The sequence below is a fragment of the Corythoichthys intestinalis genome, chromosome 5 (genome assembly GCF_030265065.1).
Source record: "Corythoichthys intestinalis isolate RoL2023-P3 chromosome 5, ASM3026506v1, whole genome shotgun sequence".
Taxonomy (NCBI): domain Eukaryota; kingdom Metazoa; phylum Chordata; class Actinopteri; order Syngnathiformes; family Syngnathidae; genus Corythoichthys; species Corythoichthys intestinalis.
The window spans coordinates 27,817,673-27,841,493 of NC_080399.1; the positions used below are offsets into that span (position 1 = coordinate 27,817,673).

Here is a 23,821-nt window from a genome sequence, read left to right on the forward strand (position 1 = left end):
GTCACCGAGCCTCCGCCTAGTCTACGCTTGGCAAAAACACTTTTCTAACCCACTTAATATTTGCTACAATCAGTAAATAATCATATTTGCTGGTTTTATGTTTTCAGTGCTGGTTTGATGGGCTGATTTGATGCTTTATGTTCGTGCTCATACAAGTATGCATCCCATGGACGAGCTTAACACAGGCTGTAGTTACACTTTAGGCCGGATGTGCCACTTGCGACTAAAAAAATGAAAAATTCATATACCACTTTTAATATCAAAAAGATGGCTGCATGCCTTCAGGCCTGGCAGAATCTCAAGTACCGATTGACCTCTTTGAGAGAAATATAAAAGCCCAGACTCATAAAAATAAATATTCCTGCTCAAATACCTGGAAAATGAATGATAATGTAAAAACTATGAGACTCCAGAGATACCTGCAAATTCATTGAAGTGATTGCCAAGATCAAAGGCCTGGTAGTTGTACTCAGCGTACTCGTAGTCGATGAACCTCACCGTCCCTGTGGGTGCAAGGGTATAAAAAGGAAGGGAAGGTGGTTGTTGTGGAAACAAGACTAAACAGCTGTTAGTGACACTAGCTCTTATTAGTGATGCAAGGATGCAATCGAGCAATGGACAAATTAATTTAAAAAAAAAAAAAAAAAAAAAAAATTAGCAGCTCAGTGATGCCCAAGTCCAGATCTGAGTGAAGCTCCCTCAGGAGAACATATGCCGCCTTATCAGGAGCATGCCCAGGCATTGTAGGGAGGTCATACAGGCACACAGAGGCCACAAACACACCTGAGCCTCATTTTGACTTGTTTAAATGACATTATATCAAAGTTGGATCAGCCTGTAGTGTGTTTTTCCACTTTCATTTTGAGTATTTATAATCCAGACCTCTATACGTTGATATATTTATTTTTCATAGATAATTTTTATGTGACTTTATTGTCAGCAAATTCAACGATGAAAAGAACAAAGTATTTCATAAAAATATTTCATTCATTCAGATCTACAACATACTTTATTTTTTTTGTGCAATGTATTCTATGTTGAATACTATGGAGTCACAGGAGTGCCAAAATAAAAAAAAAAATAAATAAATGAATAAATAAATAAATGAATGAATAAATAAATATAAAGAGAAATAAATATATAAATAAATACATGAATAGGTAAATAAATGAACGAATAAATAAATATAAAGAGAAATAAATATATAAATAAATAAAAATATAATGGTATACTTTGTCATTGACATTTACTTTTGGTCATTAACAACCACAAACGGAAAAAACAATGACAATATTTTTCATTGACTTTTACTTTCTGTCATTGAACACCACAAATGGAAAAAACAATGACAATTGTATTTTTTGCATTTGCCTTTTCTGTTTGGCTTTTACATTGTCATTGTCATTTGTCGACCGCCTTTCCTCTTCGGGAATGTAAATGGCAAATGCGCAGAGACATGGTCTGTCAATCAAATGATGTTGGGCGGGGCTTTCCAACCAGGAATAGTAGTCGATAACTGATTATTCCTAGTTTACCTGAAGGAAAGTGACGTCGGTTATCGAGTTGCACGTTTTTTGCGGTTGCGGTTTTTATGGATAGGATAGATTGGATAGATATGGATAGACTTTGTACATGATAGATTCAACGATAGAAATACATTTTTCTAGACCGATAAAAAAATATATTAAAAATATATTATTCGACACACATGCCAGACCATTCAAAGAATAATTATTTTCTATGTCCGAATCTTCGCATTTATAATCATGACGACATTGGAGGAAGAGGCGTAGTGCAGTCACACAAAACAGCCGCGGTCACGCTTGGGTAGCCGTACGGCGCATGTGCGGAAAGTTAAACCAGGAATAATCAGTTATCGACTACTATTCCTGGTTGGAAAGCCCCACCCAACGTCATTTGATTGACAGACTGTTTCTCTGCGCATTTGCCATTTACATTCCCAAAGAGGAAAGGCGATCAACAAATGACAATGACAATGTGAAAGCCAAACAGAAAAGGCAAAGGCAAAAAATACAATTATCATTGTTTTTTCCGTTTGTGGTGTTCAATGACAGAAAGTAAAAGTCAATGAAAACTATTGTCATTATTTTTTCCGTTTGTGGTTGTTAATGACCAAAAGTAAATGTCAATGACAAAGTATACCGTTATATTTTTATTTATTTATATATTTATTTCTCTTTATATTTATTCGTTCATTTATTTACCTATTCATTTATTTATTTATATATTTATGTATTTATTTCTCTTTATATTTATTTATTCATTCATTTATTTATTTATTCATTTATTTATTTATTTTTAATTTTGGCACTCCTGTGACTCCATAGAATATTGATCTGTCCTGAAAAGATGAATGAATCCACTTTTTCTACAATTCCACTGATTTACACACTCAATTTAAAAATGAACCACATCACACAGTAACAGTGAGTACTGCAGTTTTCCTAAATGATTGCTTCACCATCTTTTTTTCCCTATATAAAGCCAGCACAGTGTTTTAATCTGGTCAGCAGTATTCATGCAGGTTAATTTCAAGCGAAAGCTGGCGCCTAGCGACATGCCCACATGTAAAAATTATTAATATAGCGTCCTAGAAAAAGCAGTCCTCGTGCCGGCTCACCCCGCTCGCGGTCGTGGATGATGTTTTTGGTAAGAAGGTCGTTGTGACACAACACAGTGGGCGAGCCCAATGGTGTGAGGTGCCGCTCCAGTGACTCTGCCTCCGTCGACAACCTCGCCAAGCTGGGTAGTTGTGGGCTGGACGCGGAACTGCAGGATGACACAAACCGCAGTAAATGAGTTGGGTTGAAAATCTGAGTTTGCACAATTAGCACAAATGTTTCTCGGCGCTTGGTGTATCTTTAATTTAAATGTGTTGGCAGCATTGAGTGTTCAGTGTGAAAAACTGTCCTCACAACAACTTGAAAATGAGCTTTTAGAACCCTGGCACAGCGGTACAAAGTAGGGAGTGAATTATTAAAAATTCAGCCCCCAAAGTCAGTTTCACTTAGCTACTTGAAATTTGGTAGGCATGTCTATCACGAGTGGAACTGCGAAAAAGTTCCAAGAAGCAACGTCCAAAAAGGCACACAAGACTGCCATTTTGGTTTGAAACATACTGGATTAATTTCACCTTGAAAATGTATTTGGCGGGACCTAAGCCAAGCGCTAAATAAAATGGAGTGTGAATCACTTAACCCTTTCATGCACAAATTATGATTTCTTTAACCCTTACAGAACGCTTACTGCCTGCCATTGACGCACAAAACACTACGGAAAAAGAAGTCTACTTTAGTGTTATTGGGGTGTAACCAGTGTGTATTTCTTTCTGGAGTTTTTATTAACATTGTATTTATTTTTAAATTTATTCAAAATTATAAAACAAACAAGAAAAAATGTTTAAAAATAACAATAACAATAATAACTGGTAATATCTATTTTTTAAATGTTTTCCCTTTAAAGGGTTAGAATGTCTTAAGTGTCAACAACAACAACAACAACAAATGACCAAAAATAGTCACTAGCTCGATAAAGGGTAAACCTTTAACATCTGAGCCTATTTGTCCGAATTTGCATGCCTTTGATGTTGCCTTTATATTTCAAAGAAAAAATTGTTCACAATGGTTGGGTCCCTTTTATCAGGACACCATAACCTTCATGTCCAAACTGTTGTTTTTTTCACTGGCCAATTCTAATCAACATTTTAGACCCAAAAAGACAAAAAAAAAAAATCTTTTGTCAAAATTTGTAATATTGATGTGCCATTGACAACCAAACATGCTCGACGAACTGTTTTGAAGCTTCATAATATTTACTCAACACGTTGGGATAAACATTCAACAGATAAAAATAAGACTGAATAGTTTTACGTTTGAAAATTCAACACAAGCAACAGGTGTGGTCATAGGCATTTTGGCATTTACACATACTATGGTCAAAACAGGTTTTATATATATATATATATAGAGAGAAAAATAGTGGGGGAAAATGTATATATAAATACATACTTATCATCTAACACAAAAAAGGTTTGGAGGATATCTGTTTGTGAGGTTAGGTATTGTACCCATTAAGTTAACAAGGGTACATGCAATCAAGCTTCTCGAACAACACATCTATATACAACTTGATAAGACTGATAGTAAAAAAAATTTAAAAAATCAAATATAACATTAAAAAAACATATTTTCAAAAATATTGACAATAAACTAGTTCAGTTCAATTTTTTCAGGCATGCCACTCAGTTTCCTCTTGAACAGGAAACAGAGCTATATCACACAGCCCACTCTTCCTCCGTTTGCGCGCTGCCCTCACTTTTCACTCGCTGACACGCCAACTCATCCGAAGAAAAACACAACAAATATGGCTCATCCTCTCCCTTGAGTTGATGAAACAATGCATTAGATTGCGCTAAATTTAGTTTTCGATTTATTCCGCACGTTTCAAAGTCGCTCGCTCAATCCAACCAGCTGTTGCACGCTACCTTACCCTTCTCCTTAGGTGGCACCTCGCTCAGCAATTTATTAAAAATGCTCACATTACGTCCGTCCTTCTTGACATCACAATGGCTCCTGGGATATGTAGACTTTCGTGGTGCTTTCGGTTTTGAAAAATGGACAAGTAATGATGGAAATATCGACATAAACACATGGATCATGCAGTGTTTTAATGCTTATTTATGAGGGCAATAAAACTATACAATAGCGTACCGCACGTAACACGTTACCTTTGCTCATTAATATTCATGAGGTTAGCAACTGTTGGTAGGGGGAGTCAAGCTTGCGTTTGTCCTTCATGCTAGATGCATGTGAATAATGTACGAACGAGATGTCTACTGAGCTAAAACTACTACCAATTCTGTCCGAAAATGAGGTCCCTGGTGCCAAATTCACTGGTAAAGATGTGGAAGAACATACAAATGTTCAGTTAAAGAGATGGCTTGAGTGTCGAGGGCTGAAAAGACGAGAAAAAGAGCCGAACTGATCCAGAGGTATCTTTTTTATCGACACCTTTTTCCTGTGTGCATTGCCTTACGCCGCTGACAATGAAAGTCACCTGTTTCAGCAAGCTATCCTTTACCACCATATGCCCCGTCTTTCTTATATATTACAACCTCTGGTTGTCTTACGTCTCTGAACGTTCTTGGGGGTAATTTATATTGCTATTTTTGTGTACCGATCCCAAATGCTACTCAGTGAGAGCCAACGAACACTTAGGATTTTTTCCATTAAAAACAAATCTTAATTCTATAAATTATTTACACCTCCCCCCATAAAGTTGATTTTTACAACAGAAAAGTTAACAACAGTGGTAGTCAGTCAGATACCATATTGATTTTTTTTCAGGTCATTCATTTTCAGACAGAAGCAGCACGGCAAAACACCATGCTAAAAAACAAGTTCATTCATTCATTCATTTTCCATGCCGCTTATTAAATTATCAAAATGGCTCACCTCTGTGGCAGGCAATGGATCAGCATTGTCATCTGTAGGACCATGGCCCCCAACAATTTTTTTTACTGCATATGAAGGTAAATGGCTTCACCTTGCTGGCATTAAACTGGTCTTTTGGATGTCCGCACAAGTTGATCTATTGTTCACATTTTTTTCCTCTGAGTTTTTGGCTTCGGGAAACGTATGAAGAAAACATCCTTCATATGTCGTAATGTCTAGAGTCATTTTTACAAGTTCCATAGAAGCAGTGTTTACTTGGTATGTTCTTTTTTGAAGGATTACTGGTGGAAAACAAGCAGTACTAACATGGGTTGTATACGAGGGCGTTTTTTTGCTGACCCTCTTCGGGTTTACGATGGTGACGTCACGTAGCCTTGCGGTCTAAAAATAGCATTTATGCGGTACGCTATTCAAATGACAATATCTCTCGTGGACCTCAACTTCTGCACTTTCAAAAGAGACCAACCAGCAGCACGTGGTTGAGGTAATTACAATGTGACGAGGCTTCAAATATGATATGTGTAATTTTGTCGCCCCCAATACTGTATGTTCGGTGTTCAAGGGTTCAAGGCCTTTTGAGTGGCTGTCGACTGTAGTGACCACTGTCCTTGAAAGGTTCAAACGTGAGTGATGAAATTGCATTCGGACAAGGAACTCCCAGCAGATCATCACGACACAAGTGGGGCCACCAAGCCAGAATCAGGTCTGGTCATCCTCCTCCACCTTTGGCGCTAACACACCACCGGGTAGTTGACAACCCTGCACCTCACTTCACCTTAATGCTCAAAAGGCAGCTGAAATTGCATCAATCCGAAAACATCAATCCCAGAACTGCTGCCAAGAATATACTGGCATCAGGGGAAAATGTAGATACCCTTACGTTGGAACATGTGGATTTTTGGAAATCACCACTAGTGTGCCAACACTGAATCGTATGGTTGAAGTCCAAAGTCAAAAACGAACAATTTTGTTGATTTCAAAGATATTTTCTGAGTGTCTTCTTTTGAACAGGAAGTTTGCAGCTTTCTACGGTATGGCTTCAACTCAAAATCCGAGTGTCGAGTCACGGCGTGGTTTGTTCAATTACAGTCTATCACCTGTGTTAACCGCGACCCAGACGTTAGAAACCCGCCTGATTCCCTTTCAGCTCAAGTGCGTCGATTAGGCAAATCTTTTGAACCCACCGCCATCTTTTTGGGCAGCATGCGTGCGTCCGCCTCCTGCTCATTAGCAGGAATTTCCTCCGTTTATCAATGCAACTTATTTACATATGACTCTGACACCACGTTGCCTTTTCTTTGCACTCTTGTGTGCCTGCGCCAGCGCCTGCCAGGGACCCAGCGGGACGCCTTTTTCGAATGCACTATTGCCCTCCATGCGCATGTGTGCGTGCATGTGTGCGTGCATGTGTGTGTGCTGCAGCTGCAATCCGCCTATCTATGCGCAGCGGGTGGCGCCGAGGCTGAAGACCTCCTCTGCAGGTGCACCATCTTCCTGCTCTTTCTTTGGACGTTTCCTCTGAAGATCACATTCACGCTCAAGAGTACAAAAGTGCCTCTGATGCCTCTCCTTGTAAAGCCTAATGAATACACACACAAGTGCCCCCCCCCACACACACACACACGTATGCACATACACATAAATGCATACCACTCATAGTGGTTTGTTATGTCTCAGGATAGCAGAGTCTATCGGGTGCAACATGGCTGAAGAGTTGTCACGTGCAAGGGCATTATAGTGCCCTGATTGCACCACTTTTTTAGCATTGACTTTACTCAGGTTACCGCTGTACTGGTTGTTGGCAAGCTATGTAATTCCAATGAATAGATCGGCGCGACAATTATTTTTGTCTTGAAATCGGGCAAAGCTTTCTTTTCCAAATTAAAAAAAATATATATTCTTTTTCTCATTGGAAGAGTAAACCTTTTGGGCCTCTGCTCCTCCCTCCTGAGACCTGGCCGACCAGGTGTGTGTGTTTTTATTGATTGCAGGTTGGACAACAGACAGATGAAGCGGCCACAGTTGCTGGCAATGCGAATCAACCATCCTTAAAAGCCAGTGGACGCCGTCACCTCGTCGCCCGATCAACTTGTCTGGTTCCACCATCAGTTGTGTCTCGCATTCGTTTGATAATTCTCTCTGATCACCGGCTCATGACTTGTTTTTGCTCTTGCACAAGGACCTGTTTTATGCGCGCCCCTTGTCGGATTCCACGCCTGCCTCCTTCCGAGCTTCCTCGTCTCACGCCGGCTCAGCTACCCCAAGCAGAGCAATCTGAGCCTGTTTTGTTCTCTTTCCTTTGGTCACTAATAAATATTACTCATCGCAACCCAAGTTTGTCTGTTCTGGGATACTCTCCTTTCCACGCACCCCTAACAGTATCAATTAAAAACATGGATCTCGGAACTGAGCAATTTAATATTGTTTTCTTTTAACAGCAAAAAAGATGTTTTCTAAACTAAAGAAATTGCTTCTCAAGTCCTTATCAACAAATTATAAAACAAGTGGCGCAAAGCTTTTTATTTTTTTCCCCATTATTTTGTGACCTTGGATGCCACTTTACCAGATTTGTACAACTTGCGTTGAAAGTGCCCAGAATGTCATTTTTCGAAACAACTTAGGTTGTACTTTTCTATGCCTTTCTGCAACAACTCAATTCTCATTAATATCCAGCTGACTGGATCCAAGTTGAATATTCAATACAGTATTTTAAATTTCATCTCTTTTCTCTGATTAGCTGTTGGTGGAGTGGGTGTGTCGGTAGGAAGCTCATGGGCATTGGCATTGTGCGTGGTGACTTTGAAACATTTCAGAGACACGGACTTCAATCGTACTTCAATGACACCAAGCTTCGCCATTTCACAATCATACAAAAATAAAACACTCACTGACACACCTGCATCAGCAGAGTTCTGTATGTGCAGAAATGCGTATTTCAGTTAGGAGGCAAGCATTTGCGAGGAGTTTGTGGTTCCAAAATGCTCATATACCGTATTGGGCCGAATATAAGACAGTGTTTTTTGCATTGAAATAAGACTGAAAAGAGGGGGTCGTGTTATATTCGCGGTCTAGACATTATACCCATTCACAACGCTAGATGGCGCCAGATATCCTTGAAGCGATGTTCTGTCATGACAGCTCTCAGCTACTCTCCCCATTCACGATGCTAGATGGCGCCAGATATCATTGAAGCGATGTTCTGTCATGACAGATCTCAGCTACTCTCAAGTTTAACCAGTTTGCATTGTTTTATTGCAATGTTTTTCCTTATTCAGATTTGTTTCAAGACTACAGTTACAGTTAGACTTCACTTTGATCGTTAATGCAGTTATGGCAATTTTGTTGTTTGGTTTATTTACATTTCAAAAACCAGAAGCCATTCATTTACAAATGTGATTGCATTTTAGTTTACATATTTAAATGTTCAGATATTAAGATTTCAAGGAGGCAAAATAACATGCTTTTTCTCTCAAATATATCGTTATAATCATGTTTCGGGTGTAGTATAATTATTTTCTGTATGAAAATTAATTTGGTGTTCAAAAAGTCTTTTTCAAACTTGAGTCTTGAAAAAGAACGGGTCATCTTTTAATCAGGGCTGTCTTATATTCGGGCCAATATGGTATTCCTTACTCCTAGTAAAAAAAAAAAAAACTTTCACTCACTTGACGCCAACACGCTCACACAGTGTTTCAAGGAGGTTACTGTTATGCACTAGACGCCCAGTGGCGACGCACAGGCGATTGAAAAAAAAAAAAAAAATTCAATCAAGAACCAGACAAGGAGGCTGACTTTTGGCAACAACCAAACAAAGCAAAGTCGCTCTCGACCGGTGAGGAGGCAAACGATGACGGGGGCTGGAGAACGCAGGGCAAAAAAGTCGATCAAGAACCAGGAAAGGAGGCCAACTTTTGCTGGCGTCCAAGCCGAACCAAGTGCCTCGCAGCAAGCTAGACGGTAAACAACAGCAGGGGGATGGTGGTCGCGGGCAGAGAAGTTATAAAGACAGGAACTGGTCGAAAGTATCTATAAGTACTGTGCATGCGCTATGCAACTACAATGCATATGTATAGATTTAAAAACTTTATCATTTATGTGTCTGCTTGGTGTGGCTCAGTTAAGAACAAGGAAGTGACAGCCTCTCTTGGAAGAAGAACAAACAAGGTTGGCACTTGCATAATAAGGCAGATACAGAGGTGGGTAATAATGCGCTACATGTACTCCGTTACATTTACTTGAGTCCCTTTTTTATAAAAATGTACTTCTAAGAGTAGTTTTACTAAGCCATACTTTCTATTTTTACTTGAGTAGATTTGTGAAGAAAAAAACACTACTCTTACACTGGTACTTTGGGCTACACAAGAGTCGTTACATGTTTCCTCTTTATTCTAAATATTAGATTTTTTTTTTTTTTTTTTTTTCTGCTAGCGATGCTATTGCCAAGAGTAGCGCTACTAATTTCACCAATGAGACGTCGCAACAATAATCAAACAACTCCATTATACCAATCAGACGCAAGCTTGCCGTTCTGTGATCACTCAAGCCTGTTCAATCAAGTGTCTTTAAAGCCGGGACAAATGAAATATTTGTCTTTTTTTTTTTTTTTTTGGACCACGGAAAACCGGAGATATGATCCTTTGAATTTCATAATATCAACTATGAAGGAACTACAGTATTCACTACTCAAACTAGGAACTATTTTCTCGGCTAGAGGGCAGGGCACTCATGCTCTTTGGATAAATAATGCTTCATTGCTGTTTTTTTTTCTCTGTCTTTGTAAGTTTGTGCTGAGAGAAAAAAAAAAAAGATTGTTTAAAAAAAAAAAAAAGCAGTTACTCAAAATGTTACTCATTACTTGAGTATTCTTTTCACTGGATACTTTTTACTTGTACTTGAGTACATTTTTTTGGATGACTACTTTTACTCTTACTTGAGTAATATTATTTTGAAGTAATGCTACTCTTCCTTTAGTAAATTTTTGGCTACTCTACCCATCTCTGCAGATAATAACAGTGTGACATCACGCCTGAGTCATTTTAAAACCTACTGTTTGCAGAACAAATTCACTTGAAACCCGATTGCAATTGAGAAAAAAAAACAAACAAATTATAGACTTCAACCTAGAAACACTCCCATTTCGACCTAATCTTATGAGATCATTTATAGACAGCATCTCGAAGTTTTGTGTCAATACAAACCTTTTGGTGCACCTTCTTAACAGAAAAACACCTTTTGCTAAATCAGGAAAAAGCAAATATATTAAAGAAATATTCCTCTTTTACTCTTATTTTTCAAAGATTTCTATTCATTAGGGCTGCAACTAACGATTATTTTTCATATTCAATTAATCGGAAAATTAATTAAACGATTAATCGGATAAATGTAACTTTTTTTTACTACCTTCACAACTTGAAGTTGTTTTAGGCACGTTGTAAGTAACAATGAAGACAAAATGGATCGACTTAACTGCAGTCTGCAACTGTACTGTTTTAAGTACATAAAACTTGTTAAAGTTTTTGATAAAGGTTCTGAGTATAAAACATAAAAAACAAGTTTTAAGTACACAATTCAGACAAAAGACCTGTTCATTCAAATTTTTAAAAAAGTGCTGTTGATTGTGTATTTTCCTTCTTGTGGGCAAATCACTGATATAAATTGTGTCAGTTACTTATTTTCTTTAAATAAACTAAACAACAGAATCGAATGAGGAGGTGGTAGACTGTAATGAATCACTTTTCACTTTTCTGTCAAACAGCTGTTAATAAATACAATCCAAATTCAAATTTCAAAGCACACTCTCTTGTATGACAATTAATGTTTCAATGGGAGTTTGTGTTGAAAGGAGACTCTAAGCTGTTATGTGAATGGGTTTGTGTATGTGGGTTCTTTATTTAAAAAAAAAAAAAAAAAAAAAAAGAGACAACTTTACTATCTAACAACAACTCAATTACTAATATGCATCCCCTAATATACATCCCCAAAACACTGTACAAACGGACACTTAAGACACTAATTAGCGTAATGGCTTCCTTGAATCTGCCATAGCTGCCAGCAAAAATCGGTTATCAAATTAGTTGGCAACTAATTTATTAATCGATTTTAATTGATTTAATCAATTAGTTGTTGCAGCCTTACTATTCATATTGCCACAATAGAAGGACTTAAAAATGCTAATGGTACATCTCACTGATCATGACCAATTCATGAATGTCTTCAGTGTGAACCACTGACCCTGCAAGCCCTTCTGTCAGAGAAACCATACGTAATTTTATATACATTATGTTAAATAAGTCATTATAATATTTGTAAGTCCTCTCCCTCGAACGGAGCGTGGCGTGCCAGGGAGCCACGAAAGGAGATAACAACATAATAAAATGTTGCTGCATTCTTTCACGCTCCTTGGGAGCTTCCCCTTTAACCTCACAACACATTAACAACATCTTCCGAGGGATCCAAATTATTACTCACGTGCTAAATTGACGTGTAAATTTCACCTCCTGGTGAAGCTCACCCCATTCACCAGCTGTCATATGGAAGTGCATGTAATTGAAAAATGTCTTCCCTCTACACCAGTCTTTATTCTTGGCTCTTCTGTTTTTCTGGGTACTCCCAAATACTAACGTTTTTCCCTCTATTCTTAAAACCTATCCATCATATACTGTATGTTTTTAACAGGTCAAAGCAAAAATGACATTCTGAGAGGATTCTTTATTACCTCTGCCAGTTGAGTTTGCCGCTGTTCTCTAAGAGCGTGAGAAGATGAGACAGCTTGATCCACAGGAGACGCTCGGGTGGGTGAGCGTTCGGCGGACGGATAGAATGGATTCTCGCCATCTCCGCGGCGATTAATCTGTGGGGGAGTGGAACAAGAATTTTTCGTCCCGTATCTCTTTCTCTGTGGTGATGTTTTCTGTTCTATGTCAGCTGTGCTAAACATGACTTCACAAATCCATAGATTTCTTGCTTTAAGCATTCCAGCTGTCATATAGGTTGAAGTCAAAATGAAATTTTTATGTGAATTGTCACATAAACCTCAGTTGAGTAACCATCAGAGAAATAACAACGCACACACATTTTGCTTCAGTACTAAACTCTTTCATACGGCACATTTAACCTCTTTAAAAGAAACTGCTGTATTTTAAGCTAAAACAACTGTTGTGTTTGATAAAACAGTATGTCTATATGCTGCCATAGCAGATTCATGGCACATTAACCCTTTAAGGTCTGGGCCTATTTTGTCTGATTTTGCATGCCTTTGAAGTTGCCTTTACATTTCAAAGAAAGAATTGTTTACGATGGCCTGGTTTGGTCCCTTTTTTTTGTGACACCTTGAACTTCATGTCCAAACTGTTGTTTCCTTCACTGACCAATTATAAATAATCATTTTGGGCCCAAAAAGACCAAAAATTCCAAAATCGTTTTGTCAAAATTTTTAATATTGGCGTCCAATTGACAACCAAACATGCGTAACGAACCGTTTTGAAACTTTGTAATATTTATTCAACATGTTAGGATGAACATTCAACCAAAAAAATTTAGAATAAATAGTCTTATATTTGACAATTCAACATAAACAACAGGTATAGCCATAGGCGTTTTTTGCCTTTATACATGCTCTAGTCAAAACAGGTTATATACAGCAGACCAAACAGTGAAGAACAGTGAATAAATATATACCATCTAACACAAAAAGTGTTTAGAGGCCATCTCTTTATGAGTTTAGGTATTGCGGCCCATCACCTGATGAAAACTATGTAAACACAATCAAGCTTCTTGAACACACATTTATATACACAAATTGAGAAGAATGATTGTGGGGAAAAAAAAAATGTATATATATATATATATATATATATATATATATATATATATATATATATATATATATATATATATATATAACATTGGGGAAAAAAGTATTTTCAAAAATATTTACAATAAACAAGTTAAAATTTTTTCAGGCATGCCACTCCGAAAAGCAGTTTCGTCCTGGAATTAGACACAGGGCTACATCACACAGCCCACACTTCCATGGGGTGTCGGTCCTCCTTCCACCCTTCCATTTTCATTTCACTTTACTTTCATTGTCACTATAAATGTAAATGAAAAAAAGTCAGTATTTATGAAAATGATAAAGTATAAAATAAAAATATATACAGCAATAAATAATAATGGAACTCTATATGTATGTCAATAGAAAGAATACCATAGCTGAATATGTGCTACATCCCTAATCTTCATATAAAAAGAAGAACACCACAAATTATACATTCCTGCCTGGGATACACATAGTGCACGTACGACTTTGATCTGATATGCACATTTTATTATTATATACACAAACACACACTTATATCGCATCAAAATTAACTTTGTCTTGCAATATCAAAAGAAACTTTCAAAACAAACTTTTTCAGCGTAAAAAAAAAAAAGTGAGTTGGCTTACCTCTGCTCGTCGATGGCGTCACCCACGTGTTCAAATCCGTCACTATCTTCACTCGAGGACTCTTCCGAAGAAGACAATGATGACGAATTTGGACCATCCTCTTCCTCAAGTTGATCAAAAAGCACAATTGCTTGCGCTAAATTTAGTTTTCCGTTCATTCTCAAAGTCACACAAAGTCGCTGCTCGATCCAAACGGCCGTCGCTCGCCACCTCGCTGCTTCAGAACACTCCTCCCTCTCGTTCGGTGGAACCTCTCACGGCAGTTATAGTTATTAAAAAAAAAAACGCATTTTGTGCTTCCACTGTGACTTCGAACGGGTTTGTTTGATTTGTGTTTTTTTCATGGAGCTTCCGTTTTGAAAAAGGACAAGAAATGATGGAAATATAGACATAAACAAATCATCCATGCAGCGTTTTAATGTTTTTTTGAGGGGACAATAAAACTATAAAACTTAAATGACAATATCTCACGTTTTAGTTGGTCGATTGACTTCAAATAATAACGAGAGTAAACCGCAACTTCTGCACTTTAAAACGAGACCAACCAACGGCATGTGGGTGACGTAATTAAAACGTGAGGGCGCTTCAAAGACGACGTGCGCTGAGGACGCGCCGGCGCGTCCTTCAACTCTCAAGGGTTAAGCTCCCGAACTATTTTTAATTTGTTCGCTTTACCCTGAAAACCCCTGTTTACAGAGGTCGCGAAACCACTTTTGTTTCAACCCAGCCATAAAACGAAGGTAATTAATTATATTTATTATTCAAAATGTCTGTCGTTTTTAGCTTAGAGTCATTAAATGATGTCCCATATTTCGTTTGAGAAAAAAAGACTTTAGAAAATTATTCACTCACATACTTTAAACTTTTAAACAAATGTCACAATGAAAAAAATGGCGTCTGTAAAAAAGTCACAGATATTTACCTATAACTATCGCTTAATTGTATTTTTTTTTTGGTTACTGTCGCATTTTCTCCGATATGTTAGATGATAAATAATCGATCCAAACAAAAAAAAGTTGAAAAAAAAATGTTTAAAAGGGTAAATATATGAAAAAGAAAATGTCGACCACTCCTTGATGTCTGCGATTTCTGCATTGCCACCCTTGTTATATTACCATGTTTCACCCATAAAATCCCCCCAAAATCCAGCTGTGGCCATTTACAGCTGTTTTTTGACACTCAGTGATACATGCTACATGGAGTTTTTGGATTGAAACTAAGTACGCGATAATATCTCATTAAAGTCATGGCGTCTCTAATTTTGTTCTCGCGTGCTCTCACCTCCAGATAGGGTTTTGCTGTTTAAAAAACATTTTTTTTTTTTTTTTAGAAAATGTCCTCCTGTACAAAATTGTTCTTCCCCCAGAAAATTAAGATTGTAAGCTTTCCAATGATGTATGTATCACACATGCATATCGGACAATGTTAAAAGTTGGCTAAATTGGGGGTCTCGTTGCGGAACTTCAAATAAACTGAGTGTTTTCAGCTGTGTATATATATATATATATATATATATATATATATATATATATATATATATAAATTTTACATGAGTTATGTACAACAATTATTACATGTGTTATATTTACTTATACATATTATTACTGCTATAGTAGTGGTATTGTGCTATAGTAGTGGTATTATGATCACTGCAACTATTATTGTTATTATCTGTGTAATCATTATGACTAGTAGAGTTGTAGTATAAGTGTTTTGTTGTCATTGATGTCATCACTGTTATCATGGCTGCTGTTGCCATCGTTGTCATTATTGTTGTGACCGTAACTGTCATTTCATCGTTGGTGTTGTCACTATTGCTCGAATCCAATTGAGTCCAGATTATATCGTTATGAACAATTCTTTGTAAAATAGAATGCCGGTGCTGATGGTGATAGTTAAATGGTTATACATATCTATAGATGAACTAGTATGCAAACATGTTTATATGTCTGCGCATTCAATATAACTTGGAGTATAGGACTGGCAAGTGGGAGCTCTGACGCCGGAGGCTAACACCTTGGCTCCGGTTCCCAAATCTTGTCTTTTAATGCACAGCTAGGACACGTAGCAATGAGTGGTCTGGTTGCCTGGGGGGTTGTTCCCCTCTGGCAGCAAGTCCACAAATAACATTGTATAATGAAGAATTAACATTTCAACAATATCACCATGAGCACCAGTAAAGCTGTTATTACATAAATTATGACTTTTAAATGTACAGTCAATATATGGGGACGGCAATGACGACGACGATGATGGCGGTGGTAGTGATGGCGGTGGTGATAGTGCAATGATGATGATAATGTTGGGAAGTGACTGTATTCACATTGAATTTTTGGGGAGTGAATTGGGGGTAGGACCCAAAAAAAGCCTGGCTTCTTCCCACTCCTTTTCGAGCTATGTATATTTTTGTCATAATCAACAGTACTGGTATTATTGTCATGTTTTCCCTACTTTTGCTGTTTTTGTTATTACTGCTCGAAATAAATCAAATCAAATCAAACTCACTTGCTCTTATTCGTTCAATGTCAAAAAATCAGACACTGACGAGAAAGACAGAAGGGTAGTGCTCTTTCACTTTTTCAAATTTGTTTTTGCTAATGTGTTAATGTTTACTGTTAATATGGCACATAAGTCAAAAGAGAAATAAATGTTAGATTCCAAATAATTACAGAGCATGCAATAGTAATGATTGTATTGGGCCATCATGACATAATTTAGCCAATCTCCTGAAAGAGTTGCTCATTCAATGGAGGTCCGTTAGTGCATTATACTATGAATTCCCATCCTCCAAACAAAGAGGACTTTCATTCTAAGAAAATTCCCCCTAAATGACTTTTGTGATTGTTGTTAGTAGCTGAACTTATTTTAGTCAAACAGCAGTATACAGTGATACTCAAGATACTAAATTAATTGGTTCTGGAGTGGCTTTTGTATCATGATTTTTTCATACAATGAATCACGTTTTACATGTATATCACCTAATTCAGTGGGCTCCAACTGTTTTTTGCACCACGGTCTCGTGTGATGATGGCCTTTTTTCCACAGACCGGCAATGTGTAGCAGAAAAATACAGCAAATATAAAATAATATGACAAGGCTAAAAATGAACGTTAAGTGCAGGGAAAATGTAAACCATCATATGCTGAATCAATCTTTTTTAACAACGGCCTCTCCTAAAACTTTAAGGCAAATAACCTTAGTCGCGGGCATAATAAGTTCTCCAATCGTGAAAGGTTTCTTGGCTTTAGCAATAATGTTCGCCACGAAGTATGATGCTCTCTGTGCATTCCCTTTTGTTGCTGCTTAGTCTCTATGTGCCAAAGCAACTTTGAAGGCTTCATTGTCTCGTTTGGTACCAAGTGGCACCTGGTGCAAAAAACCCATATTTTAGGTGGGATTCTGGTATTATCTGTTTAAAGAAATTTTTGTTTTCTTCAAAGTTTTAGGGCTCCTCTTCTGGCTCGTCAGGTGGCCTTCTACCCATAAAACAAAAACTGTCCAAAGACGTCTGTTTTTCAGGCATCTTCGCGAGCGTGTGGTGTTATTATTTCCGGGAACTAATGACATCCTATCCAGTTTATTATTGTATCTAGTAGTGTACACAGGCAGATTTGTGTGTCAAGAGGCACAGGCCAGAATGCGGTCATTGATAAATCATTTATCATTTCTTTGCGGCCCAGTAGCAAATGTGACACAGACTGGTACCGGTCCCTGGCCCTGTGGTTGGGGACCACTGTCCTAATTCTTTCCAAGCTCTACTAAAACACCACATTAAATTTGGTGTCATGTCCTCTGATCGCCCGTCTTTGTAGCCCCCTAGTGGCGCTTAAGTGAAATTAGTTTGTTGTGTTCCAGCTTATTCTACAGACGTTATCACATGACTACTCAAGTTCATAACAAACACAGAGTACTAAAAGATGAGCTAACTCGGCAGCCATGGCTTACTATTTCATCTCACTGTTTGTGCTTTGATCAAGCATCGCTTGTAATTTATATTCTTCTTTTGATTCATATATATGAGCATTGTGTAGCACCTTGTGATTTGTATACAGTATTTCGTTTGTTTACATTTAGAGTCAAACATAATTACACTATTGCATTGCTGCAAGCGGGAATTATCTATTACAGTACGTATAATCTTTCGTATGATGAATGTTTTATATGAATATGAAACGAAAAATTGTCACACGTGTTGGGGGTGTGACAAAATATTGAAAATGTGATATATTGTGATACTTTACATCTCAAAAGGTTGTCGATAAGCTAATGCTGTCAGGAACGCGCGCAGGCAAGGTGGACCCAAATGCAGGGAAAGGTAGGCGAGGCAGGTGAACGGTGCAAAAAAATGATTTAATTAAAGCCAACAAAAAACAAAGTACAAAACAAAGGCTGTGGTAATCCAAAGAAATCACTGAGGCAAACAAAACTGTCACTAACAAAAGACTGCTTTTCAAAACACTTACTTGGAACACGAGGGCTTGGATAAACGAACGTCCAGAATGTGGACATGGACATTGACAATGACGCAACAAGGAGTGAAAAGAAACTGGGAGCTTATATACACACAGAGACAAGGGGTATCGAGACAACGATGAACAGATGGGTGACACAGAAGGATGCAGGTTGGCAGATACACTAGGAACAGGTACAACAGGTGAAATCAATGGGTAATCACAGGAACACACTAGTAGGGAACCAACACAAAACCCCACAAAACACATGCCAAGAATCAAGCTTTTGTTTTAAAAAGGTGTCAATATTTAAAAAAAAAAAAACACAAAAAAAACAAAGCAACCAACCAGTTTCTCCCAAAATCTTCCAACATAATAGTGTCTCAGTCAACTCTAGCACTGGACGCCCAACCCATTGAGACTGAGATGGGCGATAGAACGTTTGTTCTTTCGAAACCAGCGCATTCACAGCCACTCCTTTTGATTTTCCGGGCATTTACAGGTCACTTTCTGTTCATTTTAGGGCATTTACAGGTCAATGCCTATTCATTCCCGGGGTCATTTCCTGTTCTGTACCCAAAATCAACAGGAAATAATCCATGAAATGCCCCATAATCAACAGGAAGTGACTGAAAATTAACAGTTAATGACCTAAAATGGCCCATAATTACCTCGTTGCCTGGTATTAGCTGCCACTGACGGCCACAGAAGTGAGCGGGGAGGTGAAGTGGGAGGGGTTCATTTGCTGCGACCCTACCACTTCAAATCAATTGGATGTCTACGAGGGATAAAGTTACAGCGGAAGGCTGAATATAGTTTGTTTTTCTGTTTGGAGAATATGCTAGAATGATTTCCTGACCAATGTATCGTAATCGTTGTATTGCCATATCGTGAGATCATTGTTATCGTGAGCTTTGTATCGCAAATCATACCGTATCGTGAGGTACCAAAAGGTTCCCACCCCTAACATGTGTACTTAAGCTTTCGTATCTTGAGGTACCACTGTATCTAGCTTATATCGTAGTCGAGCTGTGTGATTGTCAGAAGCCCTACGTCTATATATATCTTTTGTTTTCCACCAAATTATCAACTGATTAAAATTATTATGACCTATAGATGGCGGGCTGGTAAAGTAGCCTGTCCTCCAGCACGTGTCCTGGGACAAACTGGTAACAGATGCCGTTTCGGAAGGTGCAGTATATCTGTGGGCCGCAACCATGAGCGTGGAGGAGCCTGAACATTTCCACCTCCCGCTGGCGGTCCACAAAGAGCTCAGTCCGTTGGCCGTAGACTCGTACCAGCAAGCATTCGGACTCGTCCACTGAACAGCCCAGCAGATGGTTGGTGATGCCTTCGGTGAATGGCTGCCACCCACAATAACATGTCAGAATGTCAACTCACTTCATTAAATCAGTATTACAAAGTAACAATTCATGTTGCACTGAGAATGATACTGATAGCGACACGGCACTAAATTGACGTCAATTGTATCAGTAAGTACTAAGAAATAACATGGCGATACTCCGCAACATGTACTCATCAAGATTTGGTTTCCAACTGCTTGTCGACCTACCCAAAAATGGCTGCCATCCACGCACTCTGCTATTTAAAAAAAAATAGCTAAAAACAAACTGAGAGATGACAATAGACGTCCAATTGTGTGGCGTCCAATCATCCTCTGCAGTGAATTTCAATGAGTTTATCTCTGGTTAATGTCCAATCCATCTGAAGCAGGAGGGTGGCAGCGTATGAATGTTCACTCATTCGCTTGATTGCAGGGATTTTATATTTGAGTGAGTATGCAGTAATTTTGTATTAAAAGAAAAAAAATGTTTTTTTAAAGGTTGTATAATTACTAGGGCTGTCAAACGATTAAAAAATTTTATCGAGTTAATCACAGCTTAGAAATTAATTAAATGTAACCAGTTCAGGGTGTCCCCTGCCTACTGCCCGTAGTTAGCTGGGGTAGGCTCCAGCACCTCCGCGACCCTCGTGAGGAAAAAGTGGCATGGAAAATGAATGAATGAATGTAATTAATCGCAATTCGAACCATCTATAAAATATGCCATATTTTTCTGTAAATTATGGTTGGAATGGAAAAATAAGAGACAAGACGGATATTCATTCAATATACTGTACATAAGTACTGTATTTGTTTAAATCAACAAGATGGCATTAACATTCTTAACATTCTGTTAAAGCGATCCATGGATAGAAAGACTTGTAGTTCTTAAAAGATAAATGTTAGTACAAGTTATAGAAATTTTATATTAAAAGCCCTCTTAATGTTTTGGTTTTAATAAAATTTGTAAAATTTTCAATCAAAAAATAAACTAGTAGCTCGCCATTGTTGATGTCAATAATTACACAGTGCTCATGGTGCTGAAACCCATAAAATCAGTCGCATCCAAGCGCCAGCAAAGGGCGACAAAACACCAAAAAACACAAGTAACAAGTCGACATGACACTGTGCTGTCATTTTAATCTGTTTGAGCGGGGCATGTGCGTTAAATGCGTCAAATATTTTAACGTGATTCATTTAAAAAATTAATTACCGCCCGTTAACGCGATAATTTTGACAGCCCTAATAATTACAGTATTGGCCGGTACCACATCGCCTGGTATTGGAATCGGTATCATTTGCCCAAAAAATGTATCAGTCCCAACACTTGTCATAACATGCATGGGACAAGAATGCTCTTTGATTTGACACTGTAAAACCAAAATGTGTAAAATGGCAGAACCTAAAGATAGTCTTTCCACATCACATTTACCTTCACTTAGGTGCAATCACTGAAAAAAAAAGAGTGTCTTGTCCTGACATAGAAAAACGATCCTTGGCAAGGTTGAAGGAGTTTCAGTGAAAATAGCAAAGTACTAAAGACACTGATTCAACCCCCGAGGTTCCTGACATCATTCAAAATGAATAGGGTTCTTGCTCACAGTCACAGCTCCACATTGTAGTACTTCCGGCTGACATGACACATGACACAGTGTACACACCGCTCACTTTTTCGTATTCTCAGCCGCAGTCCCTGAGCAGGTGTCACTCATACGAGAGCAACACTCTCCCCCAAATAAATAAAAGCACAATACGTGATTTAGGGGTACATGTGGTCTTTGTGTGTACTTAGCGGACCTACTGCGGATAGAGAGGTCAGCAGACTGATGTGATGTCACCTAACAAACATAAACTCTATTTCAGACTCTGATTGAGCCAACATGGCAACACAATGAGTTTCTGGGGCTCCACACCTTCACCCGCTTGTGCTTGTCTTTGTCTTTATGTTTTACCAATTACCATTTCTTTGCTGTGTACAGACAATAAATAAATAAATGCTCTCCAGCAGTTCCAATTTGTCAAGTGAAAGTCAGCATAGTAAACGTGGATGTAACATGAAAGTCAAGTGGAACACTAATTTTTTGTAAGTTTGGTTTTCCACAAATTGGAAGATCTGAGGCGGACTGGTTTAGAATAACTAAGCTGTCAACACGGACACACACAAGATTGTGTATAACCACAGAAAAGACAGGCAACTGGCCTTCATTCGGACATCTTGTTGACTCCAGTGAGGTCTCAGCTTTCTGAGGAGGACCAGAACGGATGTGCGTGGTTCACTTTCGTCCACGTGGACGTCAATGTGGAGAAGTTCATCGTTCCTCTTCATTTTCAAGTCTGATTAATGGACACGTTCTCCAAGTACACAAGTGTGTCCAAACTGCGTACTGTCCACTGAACCAACAATCTAGTGTGGTGATCAGAGGCCAATGATCCCGTTATCAATATGACTAGTTTACTGATTAACAACAATCATTGGACGGCAGCACCGTGCTGATCATTGGAAGATTTGAAATATATGTATTTTGACGTATCAGTATATAAAGCACACTTAAAATCTTTTATTTTTCCCAAAAATTGACATTGCACCTTATAATCCACTATGGTTTTATATGAATTCTGTTTTTTGGGTCTTATTTTGTATTATACTGTATTATACTGGTAAAGTAAACATTTCAATAAACATATTCATCATTCATCCAACTGAAAGGTAAAACAATAAAACATATAGCAATTAATATAAATGAAATAATAATTAGAACTAGGCCTGCAAGCAGGACTGAACGGGCCCTCGCAGTTTGGCTCAACTCGAACGAACACCGCGAAAAGCAGGGGAATACAGTGAAAACATTTTCGCGTTGTTCATGGTTTTTACGAAAACTGAGAAAAACGAGGGAATACAGCGAAAAAATATTTTACTGTTTACAGCCGCTTTTTCGCGAAAAATGCGGAAACTGCAAAAACGAGAAATACGAAGGAATACAGCGAAAATAAAATTATTGTATTTCCCCCACTTTTCCGCGAAAACCGTGAAAAACACAAAAATCAAAAAGCAGGGGAATACGCTCAAGATTTTTTTCGCTGTATTCCCTCGTTATTCGCATTTTTCGCGGAAAAGCGGGGAAACAATGAAGATTTTTTTTCGCTGTATTCCCTCGATTTTCATGTTTTTCGCGGAAAAGCGGGGGAATACAGTGAAACTTTTTACACTGTATTCCATTGTTTTTTGCGTTTTTTGCGCAAAAGTGGGGAATACAGCGAAAAAAAATTTCCCAGTTTTTTTTGTGGTTTTGCATTTTACGCAGAAATGTGGGGGAGTACAGTGAAATTTTCTTTCGCTGTATTCCCTCATTTTTCGCGTTTTTTGCAGAAAAGCGGGGGAATGGTGAGGATTTTTTTTGCCATCATTTTTCCCATTTTTCGCATTTTTAAGCCAATTCGACCAAGTTTGCCAAATTTCATGGTTTATAAGCTGCCTAAGTCGAGGGGAAAAAAATCTGATTTCTTTTAATGGCAAACAGAGAGTTGTCATGGCGACAGAAACGTGGACATGGGCCTTAAAATGTAGTATTACCAAAGGTCACTACAATGACCAAACTGAAAAGAACTGGACATGTATAAGTAAAAGAAGGACTTTCTGTTGCCACTAGTTGGCGCTGCAGAGTTTATGCAAATGACCCCTTCAGGACCCTTCAGGGTATGACTCTCACCAAGCATGGGAAGTTTGGCACATATATGTTGTATATCTGCCAAGTTATGAATGAATGTTCAAAATTTGTGGCGAGACAAAATGGCAAGGATCATTTTCACTTTCCTGTTTCCCGTCCTCAGCTTCAACAAAACCTTAATATTTTTCATCAGGCACCTGAACACATGTCTTAAGGCTCATCTGATGCAGATTTGAGGTCAATTGATTTCTTTCCCTTGGAGGAGGAGCCTGTCTCTCAAAAAAGGCCGTTTCCTGTTCCTACTAGGGGGCGCCAGGTCTAATGGGTAAATATTTCAATGCAGTCATGTTCAGGCTGGGATACCTTTCATACATGGCAGATATGAAAAAGACTGCACCTTGTAACAGGGAGTTATTGGTCATTTACTGAAAATGGCGTGTTGC

General features: G+C 38.1%; 1 protein-coding gene across 1 annotated transcript in view; it reads right to left on the reverse strand.

Annotated features, from left to right (window-relative positions):
• The window catches only part of LOC130915889 (ethanolamine kinase 1-like), a 36,157-nt gene extending 14,118 nt beyond the window's left edge, over positions 1–22,039 (reverse strand). The window contains exons 1-5 of the mRNA XM_057836067.1: positions 21,914–22,039; positions 19,482–19,735; positions 12,190–12,324; positions 2,642–2,790; positions 420–503 (exon numbers count right to left, since the gene is read on the reverse strand). Of these exons, the coding sequence (XP_057692050.1) occupies positions 420–503; positions 2,642–2,790; positions 12,190–12,324; positions 19,482–19,735; positions 21,914–22,039 (748 nt within the window). The remainder of the gene's footprint in view (positions 1–419; positions 504–2,641; positions 2,791–12,189; positions 12,325–19,481; positions 19,736–21,913) is intronic.
• Between the last annotated feature and the right edge of the window lie 1,782 nt (positions 22,040–23,821).